The following is a 27729-nucleotide window of genomic DNA, read 5'->3' on the forward strand; positions in this document are numbered from 1 at the left end:
TTAATTCCAAATTCAAAAAGAAGACAGAAGAAATTCATGTAAATATTAAACCACTTACATGCAGGAATTATATAATACACTTTTATTCAAAAAGGAATTAAAAGCTTGGTTACCAAATAACGTTTTTTATAATTTGGTTGAATATTTCGCACAAATTAAGCATAAAAACTTTGCAATATACTAAGTATGTAATGTTATGTTTCAACTTAAATTTTTCTTGTCTTGTTATTTTCATACAATCGTTATACTAATATTAGTATTACTTACCAATGTTTAAAAAAATAACATGCCTAGAGTACACATGTACACAGTAATGCAATAAATATTATTGAGTTCAAGTTTGCAAAATAAAAGTTTGTTGCATCATAATTGCTCCAGTCAGATTAGAAAACATATGTTCCCTATAATAATTTTGATGATCTCAATGGACATATAACCATATCCATACTTCCATACTAATATTATGATCTTGATATGAATTTTAATGAAATTATGCATGCCTAGAGTATGCACTACGAAAAAGGACAGAAAATATCATGTACTTATCACGCGGGCGAAGCCGCGGGACGTAGCTTAGTCATAATATAAAGGTACATACATACAATAAAATCACGCCCTAAGATCATAACTTCATCCTTTACGGGGTAGACAGACCCAACGGTCTCGAGAAGACTGAAAACTGACGTTTAGCTGTAGTGATTCAAATAATGATAAATTGCTAGCCCACTGCCTAAAACAAGAATCCCAAGTTTACAAAGGTATTGGTATATAAAATAAAATAAAAACACATGGGTATAGAGTTTTACCTTAAAAATTTATTTTCCATTTTAGAATATCCTAAATTAAGTACATTGTAGTATAATTTTAAATTATTCGTAACAATTATTAGGTATTTATTATGAATTCACATTCATATAATATGTAATACATATAAATATAATAATTGTGCTTAAAATTACTGTGAATGAAATGCACTAATATGGACTGATCAGAGAGTAGCGTTAGCATACCACACTGATTACTAGTTAGTAGGTAATAATTATATACCTACATATATATCTGATCTGATGATATGTGTTTTATGTCATAATATTATATAAACTATACGTACAATATTATTTATTTTAAGGCAAGATGGCCACTTTTATGGCTACACGATTGAAAAAGTTACATTTGGTATGATCTAATTTAATCTACTTATAGTTATTATTATTTATTATTACTGTGTATAATTCAATATATTAGGCCGAACCGCAATTTGAACTCAAGGTGTCCCAGAACTGATAAAGATTCGGCCTCTAAATATTTAACAATTTTTATTACTCTTCCACATAATAAATAGTTATCAACATGTAGATTTACAAATATCAACAAAATAAATTACGAATAACAGCATATTACAATAATTAGAATTAATTAATCTTACGTACTAACTTCTTGAATATTCTAGTGCCCCTAACTTGTACTAAGTTCCCGGTCAATCCACTTATGTATTTCTGTAGTAGGTAGATGCATTACCTCAATAGGTTTATAATAAATGTAAACAAAGAACTTTAATTAATTTTAAAATATCAACCTTTACTGTTTTCAAATTTCTATTATGGTTAGGTAGTTACCTATTACTTACTTTTATAAATCAAGTCAAATTAGAAGAGATCGTTATACGATAATTTATATAGGTAGATGGTAAATGTAGTTTTAAATTTAACCACAAAGTTTGGTAAATTTTATGACCGGTGAACATCTAAAGTTTATTACATTAAAATTACATGGACTAGTAATTGAATTATTCTAACTAGTAAGTACCCTATACCGCTTTGGAGAACATACAGTAATAATACATATTACAGAGGGCCTATACAAAGTGTTACATTCGCAGTAGGTATAAGTACATTGCTTAAAATTACAAACCTATATTAGCCCTTTATTTGCTCTCCTATCTTAAGCTAAAGCCCTTCGTAGAACCTATTGAGCAACATGGACTTGTTATTTCACAATTAGAAAACCTAGATTTGCACAACGCATGATAAGGTAAGTACTTAGATATATTACTTATTTTAGTAAAGTACTTTTTCGTACGGAAATTGAAATTCATAAAGAAGCATTTTCAGGTATTTTTTATTTGATTTCGAAACTAAATCATTATGAAAACATTGTAGGGAAGATTTAAATATTAAAATTTGAATATGGAAGTAAGTAGGTAATTTTACGACTTTTCTACTTTGGAAAATAAAAGAATTTGCACATTTATTTACTTAATGTTTTGCCTTTAATTTTCTAAAATTATTTTAATATTGTTGTACTGAGAACTGTGAAAGTGACGGTATGATCAGCATATAAGAATAAAAAATTAAAATTTTAGTGCTTTCAACCTTTTGACTGTTTGCTCCAACATTAGCATGTGAGTCGGTTCAAAGTTCCAACCGTTGAAGACACATTCCAAAATAGTTTTATTGTCATACAACAGCTATTTAATTCCTTAATTGTAACAATATGAAAGTAATAAATAGTTATATATATTCGGATATAAAGGGGTATCTGTATTTATATTTTAAATATACCTACCTAACCTATAAGTTCAAAAATAGGAAAATATGTGTGATGGGAAGTCGAATAGATGAGGCAAGAAATTCGTAACATAGCTACTGATAGGCAAATACCTACTTTCATTACAATAGATAAGAACTACGTACTACTTATATATGTGTTAATAAGTTTAAAATCGTACCAGATTATTTAAAGAACCGAAAGGCCCCTTAATAGGCTATTTGACAAAGTTCTAAAAACTATCTTAGGGTATTTATTTGTTTATAAGGAGCCCTACAAAAATACTTTTCTGCCTTTATTACAGCTATTTTATTAAAAAATCGAAAAAGAAAATGAAATATTCAAATATGCCGCCAAAACGCGACTTTTAGCAATATGGCGGCCATGGCATGCAGTGACGTAAATTTCGTGTAAATATCATACAAAGCTTGTTGGTGTTTCGAAAAGTTTTGATTTTCTCGTGTTTTATTTAACTTGTGCCACGTCATATCTGTGAAAATTATTAAAATGAGTTCCTATAAATGTTGTGCAGGGCCTCAATGCACTAATACAACAATAAAATCTCCTACGAAACTGTTTTTTTCTATGCCGATGGATTTGAATATTCGCAAGTGGTTTCAGATCATGATCTAAGATCAGTGGTTACCAAGATATACTTACATTGATGTTTTCACATTCCTCAGTTCGGCAGCATAGAAATCTGGATTGTCTTTGAAGAAGACAATCCAGATTTCTTCTTCTAACCATTATTGCGTCCACTTTTGTCAGCTTTCGCGGAATTGGTTTCCATTATTAAATACCTACGTTATCTGAGTAATCCTGAGCGATCAAACACTTATAAAATCTTGAAAAATAATAGCGAACACTAAGGAACGGTACGATCCACAGTCTGTTTATGGATAATTGACGTCATAATAGAAATAGCCAATCACGTTCGTTTTTAGTCACGTGACAGCTGCATATAAAAACCTAATTTTCTGAGACGGATTTTGTTTAAATAATGCAATATTTTTATCTCGCGTTATTACAAATCGCTCCAAAAAAATAATATTAGGACTGATGACATAAAAGAAAAGTATATTTTTAATACAGTCAAATAGCCTATTCTAGGATAAAAGCTCACAGCTTTGGTCACTCATTAATATTTTTGGTCGTTATAGATTCACTAGTTCTAGACTTCATCTAATCTTTAGTCTAAACATTTGGCTTTCCAGTATGTCACGTATCGCGATGACATGGGATTGTTAACTCTAGCAGCTGTCGTGTTCCTTCTATATTTTTCTAATTCAAGATGATCTCTGAGGCAGATCTTAGTATTTTCGTTATGTTGTTAAATATATAATTCCTAGCGCATCCTTGAAGCCCTGTGTCAGGGATTTATTGCATCCTGGCCTCTTGTAGAGGGGGAGGGTAGGGGAGTGGTGGGAGGAGAGGTGCCTGTACTCCTCCGCCGGGGAGCGCGTAGTATGGAGACACGTAGCCAGCCCCGCTAGCTGCCGCGGCCGCTGCTGCTGAAATCAAGGGTTATTTAATTTTAATACAAAATAAAGCAGAATTTGTCAATAGAGGTAAAGTGGACCACAGGCCCCGAATCATTGTGTGCAACTGGGAATATGCAAAGATGAGAGATATAAAAGAGTATTTTTTTATTCTGAACGTGTTGCTTATAAAAAAATATATACCTAATGCACAAATTGAGCTTGCCTCAAAGTAAGCATTTAAAACGTTAAGCGTAATAATTTACACAATAAGTATATCTCCATGCTGTGAGTATCCTCAATCAGTCTAAACAGCTTATAAAAAATAGGAGATAATAAAAAAAATACTCTAGAGTTCTGAGTTATACTCTAGTTCCTAGTGAAATAAAGGGTAAGAATTAAGACTGCTTGATTTAATATAAATGCGACGGGATAGCAAACTGTCATTATTGAAATCTCTATTAATTACTAATATTAAAATTTAATTGCTGTATCTGCCTACACCGTAACGGATAAAGATATAAATTAAATTAAATTGTTCTATTCACAGAATTATCGTAGGAGAACAAAGGTTCCTATCTAGGAACGTTTAAACTTTAAACCTACCTATGGGTAGGTACCAGAGTAGGTATGTGCGTGTTTGCATAATTTCAGAACAACTATATTTCGTATCAGACATTTACATATTTACACAAAATGGCAACAGTATTGTTTTATCAGCTGTTCAAAATTCAACACAGCGAGTGTCACCAAGAATAAGTAGAGTGTGAAGTGAAACCGAATTATTTTTATGTTGTAGCGGTGAAAGTATGAATGTCATTTTATAAAGTCAATTTCATTGTATTAAGCTTTTCAGGCTGAAAAATATATGTACGGCGTGGGGGTAAAAAATGGAGCATATAATCTGTTCTTCGACAAGCTGTCTCGAATCCTACTTCCTACTACTATTATAAAGGCGAAAGTTTGTATGGATGTATGGATGTTTGTTACTCTTTCACGCAAAAACTACTGAACCGATTACCATGAAATTTGGTATGTAGGTAGCTGAAGACCCAGAATAACACATAGGCTACTTTTTATCCCAGAGTTCCCGCGGGATTGATAGGGTTTCCATGCGGACGAAGTCGCGGGCGGCCTCTAGTATATCTATATTCAGATTCTCAGATAAAAAAATCATAGCACTGAGGATATTTTTTTATAAGTTATGTTGTTTTTGTCTGTGAATCTCTATCGGTTCAAATACATCTCCTGACCTTATCAAATGTTGAAATTTTAGACATTATTACCAGAGGCGCTAAGGGGTAGGTACGGCCCTGATGCGTAAGGACAGACCTTAAGTCTTTTACAAAGTGCTTGCCAAAACCCACCTGCCGCTGTGGCGTACGGGTCGAACCCGGCGGCTGCGTACTGCTGCTGGTACGCCGCTGCTCCCTGCGCGGCCGCAGCTTGATACTCGTACAGATGGTTAGCCGCCGCTACTGCCGCCGCGTGCTGCAACTGCGGCAACTGCACCAGCCCGCCCGCCCCGGTGCCCACCCCGGCGCCCACCCCGCCAACCGTGCCCACGCCGGGATACGTGCTGTACATATACCCAGGAGACAACCTGCCAATTGTTCACAACATTAGATGTGAGATTAAAAAGTTAGGCGAAGATGCCATACGCTCGTTTAATACTTTGATGCGACCGTAGAATTGGAAAATTTGTTTTGTATAGTTTTGTCGTAAAATGACACGTGTGCAGATTACCTTGTAATGTATGGCTTTGAGACTGCTGCTTTACGTGTTTTGTAATGATGTTAAATCAAAAATTACCAAGAGAAGTTAATGACGAGCGGATGGCACCTTAAAACCCGAGAACCTTCGAGAGACTTCGCAAGTCTGTGGAAGGTTAGCATCAACTAACCTAGCCCCAGATCAGCCTTGTCAGGCACGAGCAAATCTAGTCTTGTTATGTTAGTAGACATCGATAACAGTTATAAAAATGTCAGTATGCGATATTTGCCTGCAGTTTTGTCGCCGTGGTACCGCCGCCGTGCGTCATTGCCAGAAAAAATATATAGACGTAACTATATAAAATAAAAAAATAAGACCGACATCTTACACTCTGAGTGGACCAAAATATCCGGCATTCCGTATCTATTTATCGTTAGATCGTGGCGACGTCGTAGAAATTAAGATTTACATGTCTGTTACGAAACCACGGAGACGTTTTGGGCTCACGAAACACATTTATAAGTAGGAAATCGTTTTAAATCTTTTAAAAGAATTAGAGCATTTTGAAGATTACGCATTCGTTTCCTCTACTCGTTTAATTTTAAAGAAAAGCAATACAGGAAATAAAAGAGCTATTTAAAAAAGGGAGGTGAAGCAAATGTCGACTATGCTTAATTTGCAATCCGTAGGAAGGCGGTCAAGTGTCGTCGAGAGGTTTCCCGAGCATCTAGCCACATCAGCCCTTTCAAAGGGCTCTCGATTTGCATCCACTTGATTACCGAGCGTTCTAATTCGACTAGCTGTCTTTTTCCGACTTCATGAGGATGATAGGGACGTGTCGAATGTCATTCGAGAGGACACCACGGTGGGATGTCGTGGTACAGGAGTTAGGCGCATGCGTGACACACGCCCGCCCGTACGCTCCGCCCGCCTTCCCGCCTACCTGTCTAAAATACCTACTTGGCAACTCTTACACATTTTAATCATAAAATAATTTGTTTATGGGCAAAAATAAGTAATATTTAATTCATTAAATACAAACTAATATGTCTGATTTTGCCAGACAGAATCTATCTGACGCTATATTAATAAATTAGTAAATGATTTACGAAAAAATAAAATTCGAAAGTAAAGATACAAACAGCATTATAAACTGGCAAATCATAACACAAGCTGAGCTGACACATCTACAGAGGTACAAACACAAGAATATAAGTACTAAGACAGTATTACATAGGGTATAAATCAGTATACCTATTAAATATTGTTAAAAATACAGTCACAGCTAGTAATACTTTCGAAAAACTTTACAATCAGAAATTATGTATGGATTAGGTAATTTAATACTCTCTAACTTACCATTAGCTACATTTCAAAAAGTCTAGAAAGGTGCAAACGTAAGTTTGTATTATGTGTTTCGTTTAGGTTCTAGAAAAAAAACCATTTTATTTAGTTGAACTAAAAAAATATACCCTATAGTGTTATCGATTAAAAAAACAAAGAGCGATTAATCGAATGAGGCTTTCACTTGATTATATGTATTCCATTAGGTGAGTTCCGATGAATTATATATGATTGGTGGTTCGGGCGTGTTCAGTGGCCCTACATCGATCAGCAGACCCTGGCAATTAGTGGCCGCGATGGACCGGGTGACAATCAACAAGTACAGTCCATCCATCAATTTGGTACCGCCTTTTTAACACCACGCTAAAATTGTTTAGCGTGGATTTGTTTAAATTCAAATATTACTTAAACATGAATATTTTTAAAATGATTATAGTTTCTTTAATCCTGAAAACTTGCACTTACGATATAATAATATCACACAAGTTGTAATTTTTAAGTTTCCCATTACATTTATGTGAGAAACCGTAGCTCTAACAGTCAGTCCAGTCCACCCTCAAATTTCTTTTACACATATTTAGATGCTAATACGGAGTTTCAAGTATATAATCAAAACTTTGAAACATCAAATTAATGAATGAACTGTCAGATATATTATAGTGAGCAGTTTTTGGGGAAGACGTCAGCAGCGAAGCACGGCGGCGGCGGCGTGGTGGTCGAGGCGGCGCGCACACCTACGCACACACAGCACCGCCTCGAGCCACGCGCCGCGGCGCGGGCCACCTCGGTAAGTAAGTGATTAAACGAAATCCACCACCAACAAAACTCAATACAAATCAACAAAATCTTACACGAACACGGCATAAAACAGAAAACATTGAGTGTCGGAACGATGCGATCGTGACCGCGTAGGGCGGCGCCCGCGCGACAAACGCCGGCGCCGCCCACGCCTTATAGCTTTAAAACGTAAACATTAAAAACCCAATCGACTAATTCACACCCAAAACGAAAAAAATCCACTCTCACGCTCACGCTTGCCATAGATACCTATGTGAAAATGTTTGATAATTTAGTCTAGGTGTGGTCCGTCGGGCGCCGCGCCGCTGGCCGGAGACGCCGCTCGCATCATCTACCGAGACAAAAGTCAGTCAGCATCTCGACTGCTCTCCTATCACCCACCACACAGGTGCGACCTATATTTACAGCAGATAATGTATCATGTCATATGCTATTAATACCTACCACTACCATAAGCTAAAATATTGAGGTGAAGTGGTTGAGATCTTAATGAATACATTTTCACACCTTCTCAGTTATAACTAAATGTTTTTATATTTTACTGGAATAGTATACCTAATATTTGTTAAGAAATGAAAGAAAACCCGTAACTATAAATAAGACTGATATACCCTGCGTCTCATAAGTATACTATGACATGAAATAAGTAAATCTGATTTTTGTCTCGTGAGATGTACTCAGAGCGGCTTGCGGCGCTTGTGCTGGCAAATATCGAAGTGTTGAACCATTGAACATTGAAACAGATTCGTGAATATAGCACGCGGAGGAACTCACCCGTAAGGCGACTGTAATACTGTCGGGTACCCTGCGCGCACGCCAGCCGCCGCCGCTGCCGCCAAGCCGAAACCTGAAAAAAATCGTTTATTTATAAACACGCACTACATTAAACCATAAACGGGGCGACTAAGATATGAGGACATCGAATTTCCTCAGAAAATAAGCATGACAGATTATAACTCTTTCATCATTCGTTTCTAGTTATTTTCGTTGTCACTTAACGGAAGTGGCTAGAGAGGACTCTCAACGAAAATATACTTTGAAAAGATTGGATTCGATCCAAATGACACACGAGTCAACTTAGCTCGGGCAACGTCAAAGTGTTAATTTCTTTTTATTGCATTGTTAAGGCGCACGAGACGACGTCTATTTCCGTCGCTGGCAGCCGTCGCCCGGGCGCAGGCGCAGGCATCCAGGGACATGCCTCTTGACAAGAAGACGACAAACTTCAACTTTGCTATAAATGGCTCTCTGCCCAGGAATATGTTTGGCATAATGTACCATGGCTAGAGTATCTCGACCATCATCGTCATCAACACACTATCAAAGTGCGATGGTGTTGTCAGTAATGAACCTATCATTATTGACAATACATATTTTGTAATATTCAGTTTCCTGCAAATTTCGAAATTAACTATAGGATCGCATTTAGGAAGTGTGCAATCATAATGGCAGATCACAAATCGCTGATTAATGGCCGATGGCCAAAAGAGCGTGACCTCGTCGGTGTTGGCCATAGAGTTGGTATTGTATGGTGAAATTTCTCCGGTGATTACCGCGGATCACATCCGGAGAGCCCGGATACGGCCTGGGCGATGTCGCGGTCCGTCTGCTGCGATAATATCATGACCTTCTGCGGGGCTGATTGCCAATAACGCTATCGCAGAATCATGCCAATTACTACGATGTCATGTTCGCATCCGATTGGCTTTGGTAAACAATAGATCGAATTGATTTAAAACTCTTAACTCGATTTAGAATCGCTGCATCTATAGGTATAAAAATCGTGAGCTATTTGAAAATCTATTACCAATAAATATCGTACGTACAGATAAAAGACTTAGTTTTAAGAAGATGATGCTTAATAAGTTTATAGCAGCGTTCGCATATTAATATCACCCCATCATGCTTCTTGGTCATAACCCCAACCCAACACAATTTAGATGTTACCTTAGTTACACATAACTCTAGATCAGTAATATAAAGTCAGCAAGATGATGATGATAAGAACCCTCAAATAAACGTTAACGTGTGTACTCAAACGTTTTCATGAAATTGAAAGACTGCTAGAAATTTTTAAACAAGGCTAGTGTTATAGATTCCGTTAGACTAAAGGGTTGGCGTGATACACCGACACCACCAGCACGCTGGGCCACCGCAATGCGATCGATGCCCTGCCATTTGACGGCCGAGGTCGAACCACTGTCCACCATAAACCTTATCTTGATACATTAAATTTTTCCTCTTTCCTTCCATGTCCATTGTCGCGCGGCCTAATCGCTGCTCTTTTGTTAGCCACATGTGACCCAGATAGGTTTTAGTTGTAATCGATTGTTAGGCACTATACAAAGGTTCTGGCGGTCGAATTTCCAATAAGTGAGTAATGTAGAACAAACAACTGTGACGCAGAACTTTTTTCATTTAGGAAATTTAATGATCTGCGCGTAGTAATGTTAATCATTTCATGTTCATTGAGTCACCCACCGAAATATCCCAAGAATAACATTGTTTTGAATACTTTTGCGAGTTGTTTCAGGATGACTTCTGGATTTCGGGTCGTCGAACTGCAAAGTCGCTTCACTTAAGTGCTTAACGTCGCTTGTAAGGATTCTACGGAAATACGATTTTAGACGCAGGCGCGGCCTGTGCAGGACAGAAAACTCGTATTTATTCTAAATTTGAGCGGCGCTCAAATAGGTATCGAAAAATTTGGTATTCCGATTTTCCGATAGAGTAAGAGAGATTTCAATGTCACAAGTTTGTTTTACATCATTAATTTAAGAAAAGTGTTTTTTTAAAGAAGCAAAAGAACTCGTACCTTGTACTATTTTAAGAAAATTAATGATTTTATATCTTTTAATTTTAAGGCATTGCTGTACGCCAATTCAGTATCTAACATTGTATAAGTTAACATTTATAACATCGTACACTATGGCGAATATCCCAGCAAGCATTGTAAGCAAAATGTAGCTTCAATGTGTCGCATAATATTACTGACACGAGAATAGACTCGGGCCAGTTGTGCCCCAGTTTCGTATGTCCAAACTGAGCGGTGGTCTCACGGCCATGACAGTCCACCGTGTCCGGTAGCCTTTGCTTTGATCAACCGGGCGGCGTCCTTCGACACCGTCCATCAATCCTGTTCCGACACGATACATCTATGACAACATCTCCGGACTGATTAATTACGCCCCTACAGCCAGCTACCGTCAATTCCCGCGGCATTTATTTTAGGATGAAGATGAACACGTGCTCGCCACGTAAGTACCAACTCACGGTTTTTACTTTGCAAACTACCATTGCAAATTGGAGCAATAACTTTAGAAATAAAGCGAAGTCAATGATCTCGCTCGCTGATCCTAGTGTTGTAGCTTTTGCAATTTCGGTTCTCAATATTAATCTCTTTCATGAGCAAAACTGAAGATATCTTTAGTGAGATCCGACAAAAGATAAGCTAGCGAAGAAAGATGAAGATCTGGCGGCCTGCCAGCGCTGATGTCGTGGCAGAGACGGCCGCGACGACGTTCCCAAAACTGCGTATATTTAGACAAAATAAAGAGCGCGCTGAAGACAAAACGAGACGCAACTCTGTTTTATAAATAACCGTCGTTCGCCGGACGGACTCAGCCTCGCTCGACCAACCTCTGTTCGCCAGCTGTTATACATAAATAATAATTAAAGCACGGAGAAAGCAAACCCTGACTGTTTGAGGCATTTCTGGCTCTTAGAAAAACTTAAGAATCCATCGTACTATTTGCAAAAGCAATAATTTATGCTAATGTGCTAATTAATGTTTAAAATGAATTAACTGCCTCATATTTTGGCAACGCAAAATCTAGAACCGCCGGAAATTTACTTAGTCACACACTGTGGTGTTGCGGCTGTAGATGCAAATTGCTTTGGAAATTCCTTCAAGAAGGTAATATATACGCGACTTTACAGACTATGCGATGACGCTTAGCTTGTGATGGAAAATTCTTTAAACGCTGTAAGTATAATTAGCGCGGGCCGTGGTAATAACTAGTAGATTTTATAGGGGTTTGTAATCTACGGTGGCGGAGGATTATCGGAGGCTCGCAGGGCTTCTTGCGGAAGTCGCGGGGTCGCGTTACCGCTGGCGCGACAAAGGGAGCGGAACTGCTGCTGCACTCGAGTGTTCCTGTCGTGATACCGGTTCGGTTACAATAGCAGGGTTTTAAAGTATTAAAAAGTGACTTTATAAAAGAGAAAGCTTGGTAAAGCTTTATAATATATTTAAAGTGAATTAAATTTTAGAGCTTTGGATCTAAATTATTTGGGTACAATAAAGTTACATAGCTATAGTATACTTAATTAATCTATTTAATTGAAAACAAGAAACGATACAATTCGAAATTAATCAAAACATTAAAAAAACAAAAGCCCTAAACTATGAGCATTTATCTTTAGCCAACGCTATCCAGATACGGAAATTTCTTAAGTAATTCCAAAATATTATTTAGTAGAACATCTCCTTTATAAGAGCAACAAGATTTTTAGATTTTTGGGCCACATGCCACATATCCGTATGATGCGGAAGACACTATTATTTACTTGGACCATGTTCAACAACTCGAGGTTAGTGCGACGATGTCGTAGATTAATTTATCAGTCATTCGGTTTCAAAGAAGAAATATCTCTGTTTTTGTGGTTTAGCACCATAAATTTATGATGCATTAATACAAACTAATGGAGATATGTTAAAATTTTGAAGGATATCCTAATCTTAAAGTCCTGGAACTGAATGCCAGTTTAAATAAATAAAGAAACTATCTTACAGCTGAACTTCGTTGAATATCAAATGTGACATTGTACGTTTATATAAATATTTTAATTTAGACTTGACATTGGTTAATTCCGTAATACTTAAAATTAATTCGTATTACTTGCTAAAAATTTAATACTACCTCAGATAGTGAAATGGTAGATATAACATATTTGCTAAGGGCAGCTTATGTTTGTCGGTAGCTCTTACGCGGCATAGCCCCACATTATGTATGGCTTCATTTATAAACAGCGTTTCTATCGATCAGCATACTTTTCATAGTTGAAATCGGGCTCAATTCGTGTGATCTAGAAATACCATCTATCCGTTGCAATCGCTGACGTGTACGTACACACCGTAATTACAGACATTTGTGTGATTCTAGCACAAATGACAAAACCAATTGAGTCAACATGATAAAGGTACATTGATATACATACAGCTAGAAAAATATATACTTGATATGAATGTGTCTGAAATTTCAAAAGAAGTTATTACAATTCAAACACATTTTAATAGGTACAGTGTTTAAAGGTAAATAATTTTAATTTGACCTTGAAATATATTATTTAGCTTTTGTTAAGCCTTTTTAAATACCTATGTACTCTCAACATTTTTTGTATGTTCGATAGTTTCGTATAAGTAAGTAAAGTAAAATTTTTTCGGACTCAATGAACCTATCATTGCCTATTTTTTAAACTCGTAAGTTTAATTTTTTATTTTTCATTAAAGCTAAAATTTTCAATAGCTTTTTTTTAATGTCTACATATAAATCGCCACCAAAACATATGTCTCATTACGACGACATGCATGGATTATTAAGCCCGAATACACCGAGTAAATGTAACGCGTGCGTGCGCGTCCCCGCCAGACCATGCTCATTGCCCATAGAATTATACTGAGGTAGTTTCGATATCGATCGCCAGGGCACGTGCGGACTCATCAGTGCATACTCCTAAATCCGGGAGTGAAATAAAAATAGTCGCGGGGCTCCGGGGGAAGGAGGGGTGATATGCATAAGTAATGCACCGGCGAAGGGCGCAAAGCGGCGCACGCGATCCGCTTGCAATGCCAAACAATAGCCCCTCCCGAACATAGCAAACGTTCGTTAATCTATGATGAGGCTTTACACGACTTACATGGTAGATTTGGAATTGGTCTTGTAAATAAGCGAATAAAAAAAGAACACCCTTTCGTTTAATGGTTAACGAAGAATCAAGACTCTTTCATTTTATTACCATTGCATCCTTTTGAAAATATACATATCAACATGTTATCAAGACTTTTTGCTTTTTAAAACTTACACCACCGACGTTATGTAGGTAATGATCTCCACGTCGTAGTGATTATAAGCCTGGTGATCATCATGGGAGGCATTTGTCTGCAGATCTACTTAGTTATATTGTATTTGTATTTATCGACCGTGTGACATAAGCTCATGCTATATGACTAGTATCGTCGATTATTAAAATAAATTCAAATCGAACAAAGCTACTGATAGTTATTAAAAAAAAAGCTGGCAACACTAAAGACACGTGACATCGTTACGGCAATAATGAGTTGTAATGTTTTGTCTAGCAGCCAAGGTGCGAATCGATTACTTGGGCGCTCACACCACCACTGAATAATTCAGGCCATCGTCGTCTGTTTGGACAAGTGGCCCCGTGGCCTTCATCAACACGCCCAACTCCCAACGCCCATATAATAAAACTTTAACAATGTTTTCATAATCGACGCCAGCGGTGCAATCGTCGGCTGCCGTTTGTATTTAGAAACTGAACTATTTCTTAGAGCGGCAGTTAAAACGGCTTTCCAGAAATGCCGGTTGTGGAAATGTATGGGAGTAGATTAATGAAAGAATTTATTCAGTTGTCAGTTCTACAGATGTTGGTAACTCAGTTTTCAGTTGATTTGCCATTGAATCTATTACGGTATGGTATTTTGGTGAAAACGCAAAGTTATCAATGATTAAAATTAATGCGACATTAACATGAATTCTGAATAACACTTTTTACCTGCAAGAAAAAAATGTAACGGATTAAATGTAAATGCCATTATACATAGAATGATGTACGTGGATGTCATCTTACGAGTACATTGTCCTTCAATAACTCTGTAAAACTTTGCAGATATTTCTGAGCTAGCTCTTGAGAGTGAAGTTAAGTGGCCGTCCCACTTTTCCGGTTGATCATTTAGATACATAAATAATTCCAATACATAAATAATTAAAATCACAAAAACAACTGAGGCTAAACGAATAAGCGCCGAATTTAAATAATATATTTTTTTAGTAAAATAGCCAACATCCGCCCCGTCATCCATTAATCCCAACAAATCAATGCTTGTGTTTATGTTGGCCCGCCGAGATGCACGATCAGCGAAGACAGATACGCAACCACGCCTCCATCAATGCTGATAAATCGATACCCATAAAATCGATCGATATACCCAATCGATAACTACTGCTCGAATATTAACAACTTTAGTTATCTACATCGCCTATCTCGATCCAGTATTTCACAGCACCCCATTTTTGCATCTCATTTGCAATTGTATTCAAAGCTGTATTGTGGTCTCTCTCTGTTCTCGTAGGTTTGAATGCAAGAGCAGGTACGAGATTTAAATGGCCGGGTGCGTATGCGCCTCTTCAAAAGCAATCTCACCCTCGGAGTAACGGTAACAAGCAAACGTTGCATTAAAAACGGTCTTTCAACTTGTCAACGGACACTTTTCAATGATGTGTACTCAACTTGATTTTGCACTTCAAAACGCAAGTTCAGATCAAGTTCAAGTTTAGAATAACACGTTTTCTCGCAATTATAGTTCCGGTTTGAATAAAGAATTCAAAGGATTGAATGGAATGAAAGTGGGTATTGAAATCATAAGACCTAAACTTTCAATACCTATGTCTGAATTAATTTAGATTGCTTATATTGAAAGCCGTAGCATCTTTCTCATGATGGTTATTCCCGATCGCATTTTCAGCTGTTGGCTTTTAAAATCCGGTTTCACAATAGCATGAAAATGGTCCTTTACAGTGTTGAAGAGATTTTGCCAAGATCTTACGAGTACAATTACCTGCTGCCCCCTAATGTCACGAAAATGTTTATAGTAATATTTATACTTAGTGCTTTCAGTTAACTCGAGTCACATCATAAATACTTACCCCTTCGGTATTCACAAATTGAAAATTACACCCCTTAACATACAAGTTTCGTGACAATAATTTACCAACACCAAACACGTTGAATTTCACATTTCCGAGAATAACATCGATAACACTCATTCACCCTCACTACAACCCTGGCGTTCACAGTTGCCGTCACGCCAAATACGTCTTCTTTTCTCACGAGGTAAACAAAGCCTACACGAAGCAGCAAGCTTTAAAACAATCTAAGATTCTTACTAATAGCAAAGGACAACCTAACAAAATCTAAGTACACCAGGATGACATCTTTATTTTTTTCATTCTTCCTTTTTGGTTTACCTCAGGTTTAGAGAAATAAGACGTCAATGATTTATTTAGGTTCTGCGTAAAAACGAAAGTGACAGATTATGAATTTTTCTTCCTTTCTTAACAAGCACGTTACTCAAGCAACATTTACCCTTTTTTCAGCTTTGTCGGTATATAAAAGTGTTCCATGCCACACATTCGTGAAAGGTGCAGAGTCCAGTAAACAAACATACCGCAGGCAGTAAACCTTAAATCCCGGAGATGCATGTAGACTAAACAGGGCACATACCGATTATAGAGTTTCTATAGCTTTCTTTCTGTAGAGCGCACGTCAAATGAGAAATATTAAAAATCTGGTTTGGAAACACGAGTATTATGGACAGATACATTTGACTTATTCATATATAATTAACATCTGGCTAAATTTCAGCCCAATTAATCTTCACTTCTTGAATGCACGTAATTTACGCTAACCTTTATTCTAAACTAATTAACTTCTTAATTATTGAACTACCATTCTGATAACAACTGATATTTTTAATAATTTAATTAAAAAAGGTTACTGACTGTCATCACCGAACAGCCTAAACCGCTAGGTCTAATGATTTGAAATTTGTGACATGTAGGTCCCTTACGTAGTCAAAGGGTGCACTTAAAGAGGAATTATAGAAATTCCTGCGAAAGTGAATTCTCGGAATAAAAATTAACGCTATATATAGTACTTCGATTTCCGCTGCTGAAGCCGCAGTTGTACTCTTTATGTAAGTACTTTATGAATGGCCATAAAATATTGAATATTGTAAACTCTTGTTGTAGAATGCGCTCTCTCTGGGTGAAATAATCACTCTAATGAGTCGGTGGTTTGATGCGATCGAACAATGAAGAACATTGTGTGCATTGCATTTTGCTTGTAAAGTAAACGAACGGAGTTCAAAACTGAAAACGCACTCTGGTTATGAACGATTCATTTGATTTAAACGTCCTCTATAAATTGCAAACAAAATGGGCACTTCGTAAAATGTAACATTTGGACTAAATTTATTTATGCTAATTATGCCTTGAAATATAGGTTATTACATTTGGTTCAGTTTATAGACTTAGTAAAAATTGCATATTTGATACATACCTAAGATACATTACTATTAAAATGTATTAGATAAGTAATTATTTGCTCTTTGCTAATAAAAATTATAGGTATTTTTATTAAAGTATCAGTATAAAAGATCATTGTCAATAGAATTATGTAATTCTGTGCTTATATTTTGTTTGAAATAATATCTACTTACATTTTATTCAAACATAAAAAGCACACTCTCATGATGTGTGTTTTATGACCATTTTTAAGAAATCACCGAAACAAACACTCCTATTATTACAAAAACATCCATAATATTTACGATTCCATATGACCAGTTACAAATAGATCCATATTCAAATCGTAGGGTTACGCGTGGCAACGTACGATATGAACACACCGTGCATACGGCATATGGCAGGGCCGGTATACCACGGCCAGGTGGTCGTCATGGCGTCCGCGCCCATTGTCCCCGGGGCAAGCTCAACTGTCACTGGAACCGGCGCGGGCGCATGGAACAATGATGCGACCTCCGCGGATCTCGACCGGTGTTAGTTGCTGTTTGAATATGGATCGGTTCGACACAAACTCTTTACGACCAGACTATAACTTAGCATACGTTACATCTGAAGGTTTTGTCTGTCTATGTGAAAAATTTAATAAAAAATGGTCCAAAAGTTTTATTGTTTATACGTTTAAAACGTGGAGAGGATTTTTTTTACAATGGAACAAGCTTTACCAAGAGACATTCCGTATTCCAACTATCGTTGACGATGGAAAAGCCTTACCAAGGAACATTCCGTATATTAGTATTACAAGTCTGTTATTAAAAACATTTATCCTTTGTAAAAATTACCCGATGAACAGGTACTACGGTCAGCATTCATCAAATTAGATGTCACACGACTGTTATCAAGTACTATACAATCGAGGTATGTGCGGAAGTTTCATAATGCAATGTCATTCTTGCTCACAGTCACACTGGCCATGGGCTTTATGATGGCCAAAGCAATTTCATTTAGTTTCGAGGCGTGCCAGCACTCGTAATGTTACAAATTGTTGCTAATTTGTCTCTAAGATTTCGTGAATGAGTATTATCGTTCATGACGTGCGAAGTTTCGTTCAGCCGAAGCTGTTATCGCATGCGAAATCAATTTTACAGTTACTTCGTATAGAGAGACTTTATTGACCAAGCGGGCGAAGCGATTGAAGTCTAGTACTTATTCTACTTGGGCCTAAAATATTTGTTTTTCGTATGTATGTTTGTAATGCGATAACTTTCGTACCGGTTGTTTGTATGTATGTAGGATTTGTCAATAGAATTTTGAAGTCATCAAAATCGGGCATCAAAATCGATGAACTAGATTTCGAGATATTCACAATTTTGTAAAAAAAATTAAAGCATTCGCGAAGTCTTAGTTCGTGATGAACAACTAGTATATCTTATATATACAATTGTATTTAATAAAAGTAATTCCTGAAAAAAAATTGTTTTGAAAACATAATAAGCCCTTAGCTTGGCCCCCGAAAAGGTTTACAAGAAGCTCATGCAAATAACTAGATACGTTTTTTGCCATTATTGACATAATATATTTGTATCGTGACTATTTCTCAAGGAATATAGTTATTATTTTTAGTACTGCTTAAAACTAAGAAAAAGATGAATATAGTTTATAAACAAAATTTAATTTTGTAGCCAGAAGAAAGATCTGTCTGCGAATTTATGCGGAAATCTAGTTTTTTTAGATTAAACAGAACACTAAACCAAATTTTTTATACCTACTTAAAATAAATAAAAGGATAACTACACGTTAACACCTGAATTTTATAATAAACATTCTAACATTCATGTCCTGATTTTATGACAAGACATAATAATATGTCACTTTGCAAGGGTTGGTGCCGTGTAGGGCGCAATCAATTAGCGGAGTTGTCGGCCACGGAGCACTTCCGCTTCCGAGCGTTTAGGACTTCCGGCCTATACCCCACCTCCAGCGCCGGCAATCACGCCGGAAAGCCTGTTTGTATTTTAATTTTATTGTTTTTTTAACTTCGAAAATGGAACGTGTCAGGTCAATTAATTTATAGCGCTCAAAGAAACAAATGACAAATCAGAATTTCTTTGTGTCAGCTATTAGGAATAAAGCTATTTGATAATTATACTAAGTAGAAACATTTCTCATGTTTATAAACAAATCTCGTCATAGTCCTTTAGGGAGTAGACAGAGTCAATAGCCACAAGACTCGAAAGATTTAGATTTAGAGATATTGATTTTAAATTGAACTCTCAAAGCCGCTTTACGTAAAAGTTAAATTAAAAACCAATTGTTTTTAATGGATACGTGTATGTGTCTGAAATGAGTTATTAAAACATAATAGGTAAAACAAAATATTGGCGATAAAGTAAAACTCTGATACTTGTTTAAAAATTCTCACCTTACATTTGAAGCATAATACAGCTTCACAACATGGTACAAATTGTGTTCGTGTCATTATTATATTGTCTTTTAAGAGTAAGTAAGAGGAATCTTGTCAAATCTCACATATGTTCAGTGGGCCCCCGGGTGCTAACCTCACCCACGGAGTCTCGCATTTTTTGTGACTTGGAAACACGGTAAAAAATGCTCCTTTTACAAACAGCTGAGAGATAAGACTTCTGACGCTCAACCGAGTCACATGCACCCTTTTATGTAAACAAATCTCGTTGAAAAAATAACCGTCACAACTAATAAAACACGAGATTAACCCTATTTAGGTTTGAACAGAAAGGAACTTTAATCCATACTTTCGTAATAATATCCATGAGTTTATAGTTGTAGCGGCCGTTCAGCCTCCATGGACAAACGAGACTCTGACTTAACATTTTAGATGACTAAAACCGACTGACAGACTGTGAAAAAAAGGACAATCGACTTGGACACTAAGGAGACGACCATAAGACGACGAGACGACAAGACGTATCTTGAACGGGAAAAATTCTTTTTTATTCTGACTAGACAGACAACAGACCCTCGGCCCGTTCAATAGTTGACATCTATACAAGTATTATAGAGAAAATCGTTTGTAATTTCGTTCGTAACAGTGAGTGTTTTTCTTCATTTAATTTGTTGGATGATGTTTAAATTTGGCAAATCAAGGCGAAAAATTTTGGAAATTTTAAAGTCTCAACGGAGCTAAAATGCAGGCATCATCAAAATGTTACTAGCCTTACTTCCCTAAAATTTGTACGTTCCCTTTTTGAAAACAAAAATTTATAACTCACCTGGCGCTAAATTCCCTCTGGGCTTAGCTCCTAAGATGGCGAGGTTGACGTTGGCTTTCCTCCCATCTATAATGGGGTTGGGGTCCTTGCACGCTCGTTCTGCAGCCGCTCGATCACCCATTATCACCTGTGAATTAAAAATCCTCTTAATTGAAAGTTCAAATTGTTAATAAGTATCCTTAACTATTAAAAGAAAAAATGCTTCACATATAAAACTTTCCCCCAAAATCATTTTCCCATAGGTATAAGATGACCGCTAGGCACCGAGCTCCGTTCTGTCACCCAGGTACTTTTTTATTAAAAGACTAAATAACTGACTACTTTAAAATAGTATGTTGTGAAACTTTAAGGTATATATTTTGTGAATTGATACATTGATTCTTATTTTAGGAGTTTACGCTGTTATTTTACTTTGATTAATGTTAATTCCCTGATTTTCAAGTCTTGGAACCAAGCAGATATAAACTTTTGGGATTTGCAGAACCCGGGTTTTGTTTCCAACTGCTGAAAATACAATCGCAAATTCTAATAAAAATTTATGAAGAACAAGCAAGACTTTTACTACATGAGTGAACAAAAGTTGTAATAAGCAAATTAATTTACATTCTGTTTCCAGAAATATCGAGCCATCGGTAAACATCGTCTTATCATTCATATCTAGATCGATCTTTTCATTGTGTAATTTTAAACTGAATAGATTTAAATACGAAAATACGACGTTGGGTGACGTAGACGTCATTACATATTGTAATGCATGCGTGATCCCTGAGTCGCCACCTCGACGTTTCCACTGTCTTCGTGGCCAGTGACCACAGACCCTCACGATCCTTGTTGTACACTTTACACAATAACAACACAAATCCATGTCCCACAGCGATCAACAGCTCATTCTAAAATGGCCATAACATAAATGTACCGATTGAAACTACAGAACTAAAAAATGCGATGGCCTTCCGATAAGTTTTTGAAATTTCAAATGTTCTCGGTATTTTTGTGTAAATAAAAAAGGTATTTTAACTGTCCGCCAGTTTGCTGTTCAAAAAACAATGATTTGTAAAATCTTTATGGTCATTACCGGAGGCATGGGTAATAAAATTTGCATTGTCTAATCATGATTTACTTTTGCACAAAAACTAGTAAATGAGTAGTAACTGTACAGTTCGTGATCGTGAGTTGACGAAAATATAATGATACTTATTTGTTCTCATGCCAAATAATGAATCAACAGGCCATCTAAAGGCTGAATAGTTGAATGCATATATTTGACTCGATACATTGATATAGATGCCTACGTTATGTATACTTATAGGTAGGCTTTTAGTATTTGATTAAATTTTTACTTAAAACTTTAACTTTTCTATTTTTTTTAGGATCGCATCATATCTTTCTCGCTTTCATAGTCAATATTAGTTTAAGTTTGAGTTTCTGATTATACTAACTGAACTGGCAGTTCATTCGCATATAAACTGATTGCAATGAAATTTTTTCAATTTGTTTAGTTAGAAACCGAGCGAGGCTATCAAAGTCCAATGAAATGTTGTTTATGAAACCGTTGAAATCGGAGTTAGGTACGCGATAACCGAATGTTACTGATTGCTTACGCGATTCGTTAACGTAGCTATGCAATTGTAAGTAAGACTCGAAATGACAATGTTAAATTCTATTAATCAATAAATTCATATAATCACGTCTTTAATCTTCTGTTGTATGACTTATGTTGGTAATGAGATTCAGATAGTGATAGGTTGTCAGCCCATGGTCTAAATGAAGAATCTCAAGTTTATAAGCCTTTCCCTGAATTGACTTTTGCAATCTAGACGAGAAGCAGCTGGCACACAGTAGGCTTTCTCTTCGATACCACACCAGAATGGAAGCATCGCAATAATCAATAATTTAATAAAGGAATCTGATGTTACCGAGTAACTGACATATTAACGTACAGCGGAAAATAAGACACACAGGAACGAAAATTTGGCATGTAAGAGAGGATCTCCTTAAACGCGAGTGGATTTGCGGACACATCCAAAAAATGAAAAAATAGTTTAATATCACGCCTTCTTCTCATTGGAAAAACGGCCTTAGTTGATCTCACTTGTAATGATATATTGATCACTTTCCTCTTCTATTACTGCATTTCTGTAGACTTGACATAAACGCTTAACATACGACTGCATTCCTTCTTTTTTTATTCTTCCTATTGTACAGAAAAAGTTAACTATTGTGTCTGTCTTAAATGCCATTTTTGTGCCACCTCCCTTCGTCTAAATGAATGCCATCATAAAATGTAAAGTGTGTTCTTTTTACCACTTTTTTTTTCACTTCTCGCATCGTTTGTTAAGCTTTTACTTATACAATCCTAAATACAAAATAGGTTCAACATGCAATTTCTTACCTACTTTAGGCCACTATTTAATCACTCTTTAAGTATTTCTTAAATTTTACGAAGTACTTTTTCTAGAGTCTTATTGCTTGTTTCTAGGCTATGCGTCATTTGTAACTTATTTAAACAGGTTAATTTTATCCAAATCCGTAGATTTTACGTCATTCACGCATATAAGTTTAATCAGAAAGTTTCTCATTTATAACATTAGTTTATCGATATTGGTATAATTAAAATAGTGACTAGTCTACATAGTGGTGTATAAAATTATAGTTAGTAGTAAGTCTATCATTAAACCTTGCAGTTGAGCACGAGCATGTCCTTTCAGTCTTTTCGGGAATTATGGCTCTGTCTTCCTCGTAAGTGATAAACACGGGATCATATGTATGTATGTACCTTGATGAAATCGGAGACGTTTTGGCAAAAGGTCAGGTCAAAAGTACCTGTAATAGATGTGCTTGCACGAAGACAGTTATGAATGTGGATGAAGCGAAAGAAGTATGTAGGAACCGTGGCAAGTGGAAAGGAGAGCCTTCCCCTCCGATAAAGATTTATGTTTGTACTTAGGTATGTATGTTTGTAGTACTTAGTAAGTTCTAGTAATACAATAAATGTCGCATCCAACCAACGGTACAGCAGGTAGTTAAGTACATTATTGTGTACTCGGCGGGTATCGTAACTTCCTGCCTGTGTGATTGTTAGCCATTTGCATAGTTTTTCAACTGTTTCGATTCAATCACACAATACATTAAGCTAGTGCACGTATTAAGAATTACTGACGGCAGTCGCTTTATGTAATAACCTGATTAAGGCAAAAAAATCCAGGATCGTGAACTTTTTCGCACTTAGGGCTACTAAGAATTTCAGACGGAAGTCGCTTAATGTTAAAACCTAGGTTTAAAACTTAGGTACCCATCAATCAAGTCTACATATAAGTCCTAAGACCAATACAGTATATGCAATGCAATAAGTGATTAGATTTGAAACTAGAGTTGTAGACTAGAGTTGAAATTAAAAACGTTATCTATTAAAGTAATTAAACACATGGAAAGTAAAAAAGGATGTCTAAAATAACTTCAGTAAAGATGGCTACTGAACAAGCATATAATTTTATGTAATATCAGATACACTGTACTTCTATTAAAAAGATGACTATCATACTTGTAATTAATAGTCACGCAATGGTTTTGATATAAAATATTTTATAAAAAGAAAATTGATTTTTTATAAATTGCAAGAAGTCAAGTTGAAGCAGTACCCAATATACATATGAATTATATAAGGTCCGAAATGGACTATTTGGATTAAAAGATTGAGTGAAACAAAAATAAGTTAGTACCTATTCAAGTATCGAAGCAGATAGAACGATGTGTTCTCTGCCTACCGGAAAAGAGTATCAAATGAAAAGAAAAAAATGGTAAAAGTAATGAAGAAAAATATAGATACCAAAAAAAACAAAGATCTATCGACGCCGTGGCGAATCGTAGCGAATACTTCAGATCTCTTATCGGTTTACAATCAGATCGAGGCTGAAATTTGGTGAACAGATTATTAAGTAAACCCGGAAAAATTAACGCCTCAAACCCAAAAAAATTGAAAGAAAGGCAACTTACACCTATCACGACTTTACAGGATTTATAGATCCAAAAGTCACAAGATTTGTAAGTGCTTAAACGCTGGACGACAATGACGGAAGAATTGACTTGGCGAACATTTGAGGAAAAGGAAAGTCTACGCCGTAGCCTCGTAGCAGAGGCGGGCCTCATTAGGAGACGCCCAGTCTCCTGCCACGCCTTATTACTCGAGTTTTTTACCCAACTGTATAAATAAGTAATGTTATTTAATCTCCTTTAACTTTAAAGGAAAAAATATATTCCAGCTAAGAAAATAGATTGTCTTTATCCATCAATATCTAAATATTATTAATATCTTATGCTTTGTCGTAGAAGAAAGCAGATAATTCAAACTTAAACATTGTTTATGATAGAATATTTATCCCTTTCAAGAGTATCAATCGACCAGTCCCTTTTTTTCATGCTTATTCGGGAATTTCTTTCTCTCTTTTAATAATAATGATTGTTTATCATTCAGTATACTGTTGAATAACTACCTCATAATTCATAATATAGAGAACAGATAAGATATCCCGCAAATCCTATCAATTGCACCTTGGAAAGTAGCGAACTGATATTATTATCAAAGTGTCTATTGATAACTAATCAGTTATATCATTTATAATATTAGTGACCCACTAATTCGCTGGTATGTTTTTGTTATCTGAAGTGAACGTATTATTTGATTATAAAAGATCTTTTAAATCATCTAAAATACAAAAGTAATGTAAGTAAAGCCGTTTTGTCAATTAAGGATTACTGTTAGTCTTTCAGATAAATACTTATTAATCCAATACAACACCAGAGAAATGTGGATAATTTTAAGAAAATTATTAACACTGATTTTTTTCAAAATATTCGGTTACCTAATAACTCGTCCGGTGAATAACCAACTGTCTAACGAGAATGATACTAAATAATATTTAAGACTTAAGACAGAATGAGTCTAGCTAGAACGATTTATGTTTTCTTTCTGACAGTAATGAGAAATCTGGACGTTACCAACCAGCATTTAGAATTTTATGAATTTTAAGGTGGATTGTCGAACACATGGTTAGGAATACATGCAATTTAATTTCAATGTATGTAAGTACATTGAAGTTAAATTGCATTCACAAACTATGAAAAGCATTAAAGGACATTACAGCTAGGTTAGATGGAACCAGAATGCCTCCCTGGTGCATCCCGCACCGGATTAGGTTTCACCTTTTGTTTTGAGCGAGTACTTGGACACGTTTCGGGCCAGCTCACACGTATGTGTACTCAATGTCGAAATAAGGTCTTATGTCTGTGTAATAAAATGTTACCTTTGTATTGATTAAGGCTAGATTCTCAACTTGTTAGAAGTTTTAATCTTTGTTATAAAAAAACCTAGGCATTACCACGCGGTAAAGATAACTTAGGTAAATTGTCATTCACTGTTGAAGAGAGCCTATTGTCGCAGTTCATTGTTATTTTTTGAATAGAAAGTTTTCTATTTTATAGTTAAAAAATATACTTTTTACACAAGTGTCATAAATCTGGTTGTTTCCTAAATTGTGTTTAAGTTTTTGATTGCCTTCTCAGCTGTTAACTCTAAACTTTTCGCAATAGTTACAAAAAATATAAGTGTAATTATAGACAGCCCGGCAAAACGATTTTAGTTAACCTAACCTATACCTAAGCCAGGAAAAGGTTAGACAAAGTTTTTACGGTCGAATGCCTCTCTGACATCAACGCGACTTAATAATTGATTCATTATCTATTTCTCTTTGCTTAGCTATATTATACTGTTTTCAAATTAAACGATTCAACTTTCTATCAAAAGCATGAGAGCGTCGTGACGCTAAGTACGGCGTGTTCTACTACGCATTGTTATTACGCTATCTGGATGTCACAAGAGGGTGCTGGGGTAGCGGGCCCTCCCTCAGGCTCTCCGACCCTAGCCTGAATTGAAAATGGGGTTGTGATTCATTTCCCACGAGCCCCCGCCATACGAAACAAAAAGCCTCAAACTTTATTATATTCCACACACTACGAAATGATTTCGACCATTTGTCGCATCCGTTCATTTTTAATAACTCTAATTGTTTTTTTAACTAAATGGCAAAAATGTTTCGCACATAAATACAAACTGGCAAGATCGCCAAAGGTTGAATCATGTATGTAACTTTAACACGAACTTTTTTGCAATAAGAGTGTTATAAAAGCGTCACATTGGGAGCGAAACCGTACCATACGTGTCATACACATATCCTAATGATTTCGGATAAGTTGGTAAGTATTGTTCCTAAATAGATCTAGTTTTATCCCGAAACGAATGAAGGCTATATTGTCATATACAATAGCTACACCTGCGTAAAGAGCGCACTTCCGTGTTTGATGTAATTTCGCGATACGTGTACTGTACAGTGGTCTCCGGTAGTTAGGTGCGCGGTAGGTATGGCGCGATAACGCGACCGGAGCGATATGGATGGCTGTTTCAGAGGTACCAGTTACTGCGCACGGGCAATAAATGTATACAGTTTTACTAGCAATAAAGAAAAAAAAACAATAAATCTTACAAATCCATAGCCCCTGCTTTTGCTCGTCTGTCTGTCTGTGATGACGACCGCTTCCTCTATGTCGCCGTAGACCGCAAAATGTTCCCGTAGGCTCTTGTCTGTCGTGTGGTACGGTAGGCCACCGACGAAGAGTTTGGTCCAGGTGGTGTCCTTCTGTCCGGGCAGCGCGCTGAGTGCCAGAAGTCCCTCGGACTCGGCCGGCAGAGCGCCCGCCATCAACATGCCTTGAACCGCCTCCGTCGCGCCGGCCACCGTAGCTCACTGGGAACACTGTCACTGCCGCTGGTGCGGTCTTCGGGTTCGCGAGAGCGTAAAGGTTTGTGTGTACGCCTGAGTGTGGTGGACGAGCGTTCGTGTTGGTGGTTGAACGCGGACTGAACCGAAGCGCGGGTACGCCGGGCGCACGTGGCCGCCGCTACTAATTTTAGCCCCCGCGCCCCCCTTCGTCACCAGATGCGTCGGGCTCCGCCACATGCGTGGCGCGCCGGGTGCCCTACTGCCTGCCTGCTACCCTCCACCACTCCATACCTAATGATATGCCTCGTTATCACTGTTCCAGTCTTTTTAAGTTAGTACCAAAATACTGGCTGAAAAAAATATGTTTAGGCTTTTTTGGTAACACAACCAAACTTTAAAACATTTGAAAGTTTGCTTATTGACTAGATAATATGTCACAAATAAAGTCCCAATGCTCTGCAGTTAATGGATTTTAGTCAACGGGCTAAGACAAACAAAAAGCAAT

General features: G+C 36.6%; 1 protein-coding gene across 2 annotated transcripts; it reads right to left on the reverse strand.

Annotated features, from left to right (window-relative positions):
- Nucleotides 1-802: 802 nt before the first annotated feature.
- On the reverse strand, nt 803-27729 carry LOC106133516 (RNA-binding protein 24-B). Of its 2 annotated transcripts, none has more exons than XM_060947862.1 (5): nt 26988-27729; nt 20452-20578; nt 8655-8727; nt 5393-5628; nt 803-4058 (listed from the first exon to the last, which is right to left on the reverse strand). In XM_060947862.1, exons 1-5 carry the CDS (start codon nt 27207-27209, stop codon nt 3925-3927), a joined length of 792 nt encoding a protein of 263 aa, XP_060803845.1. In that variant the 5' UTR covers nt 27210-27729; the 3' UTR covers nt 803-3924. The 2 variants fall into 2 exon arrangements, with proteins under 2 accessions (XP_060803845.1, XP_060803847.1); XM_060947864.1 differs by having other exon boundaries at nt 803-4055; nt 26988-27725.

The sequence above is a fragment of the Amyelois transitella genome, chromosome 3 (assembly GCF_032362555.1).
Source record: "Amyelois transitella isolate CPQ chromosome 3, ilAmyTran1.1, whole genome shotgun sequence".
NCBI lineage: Eukaryota > Metazoa > Arthropoda > Insecta > Lepidoptera > Pyralidae > Amyelois > Amyelois transitella.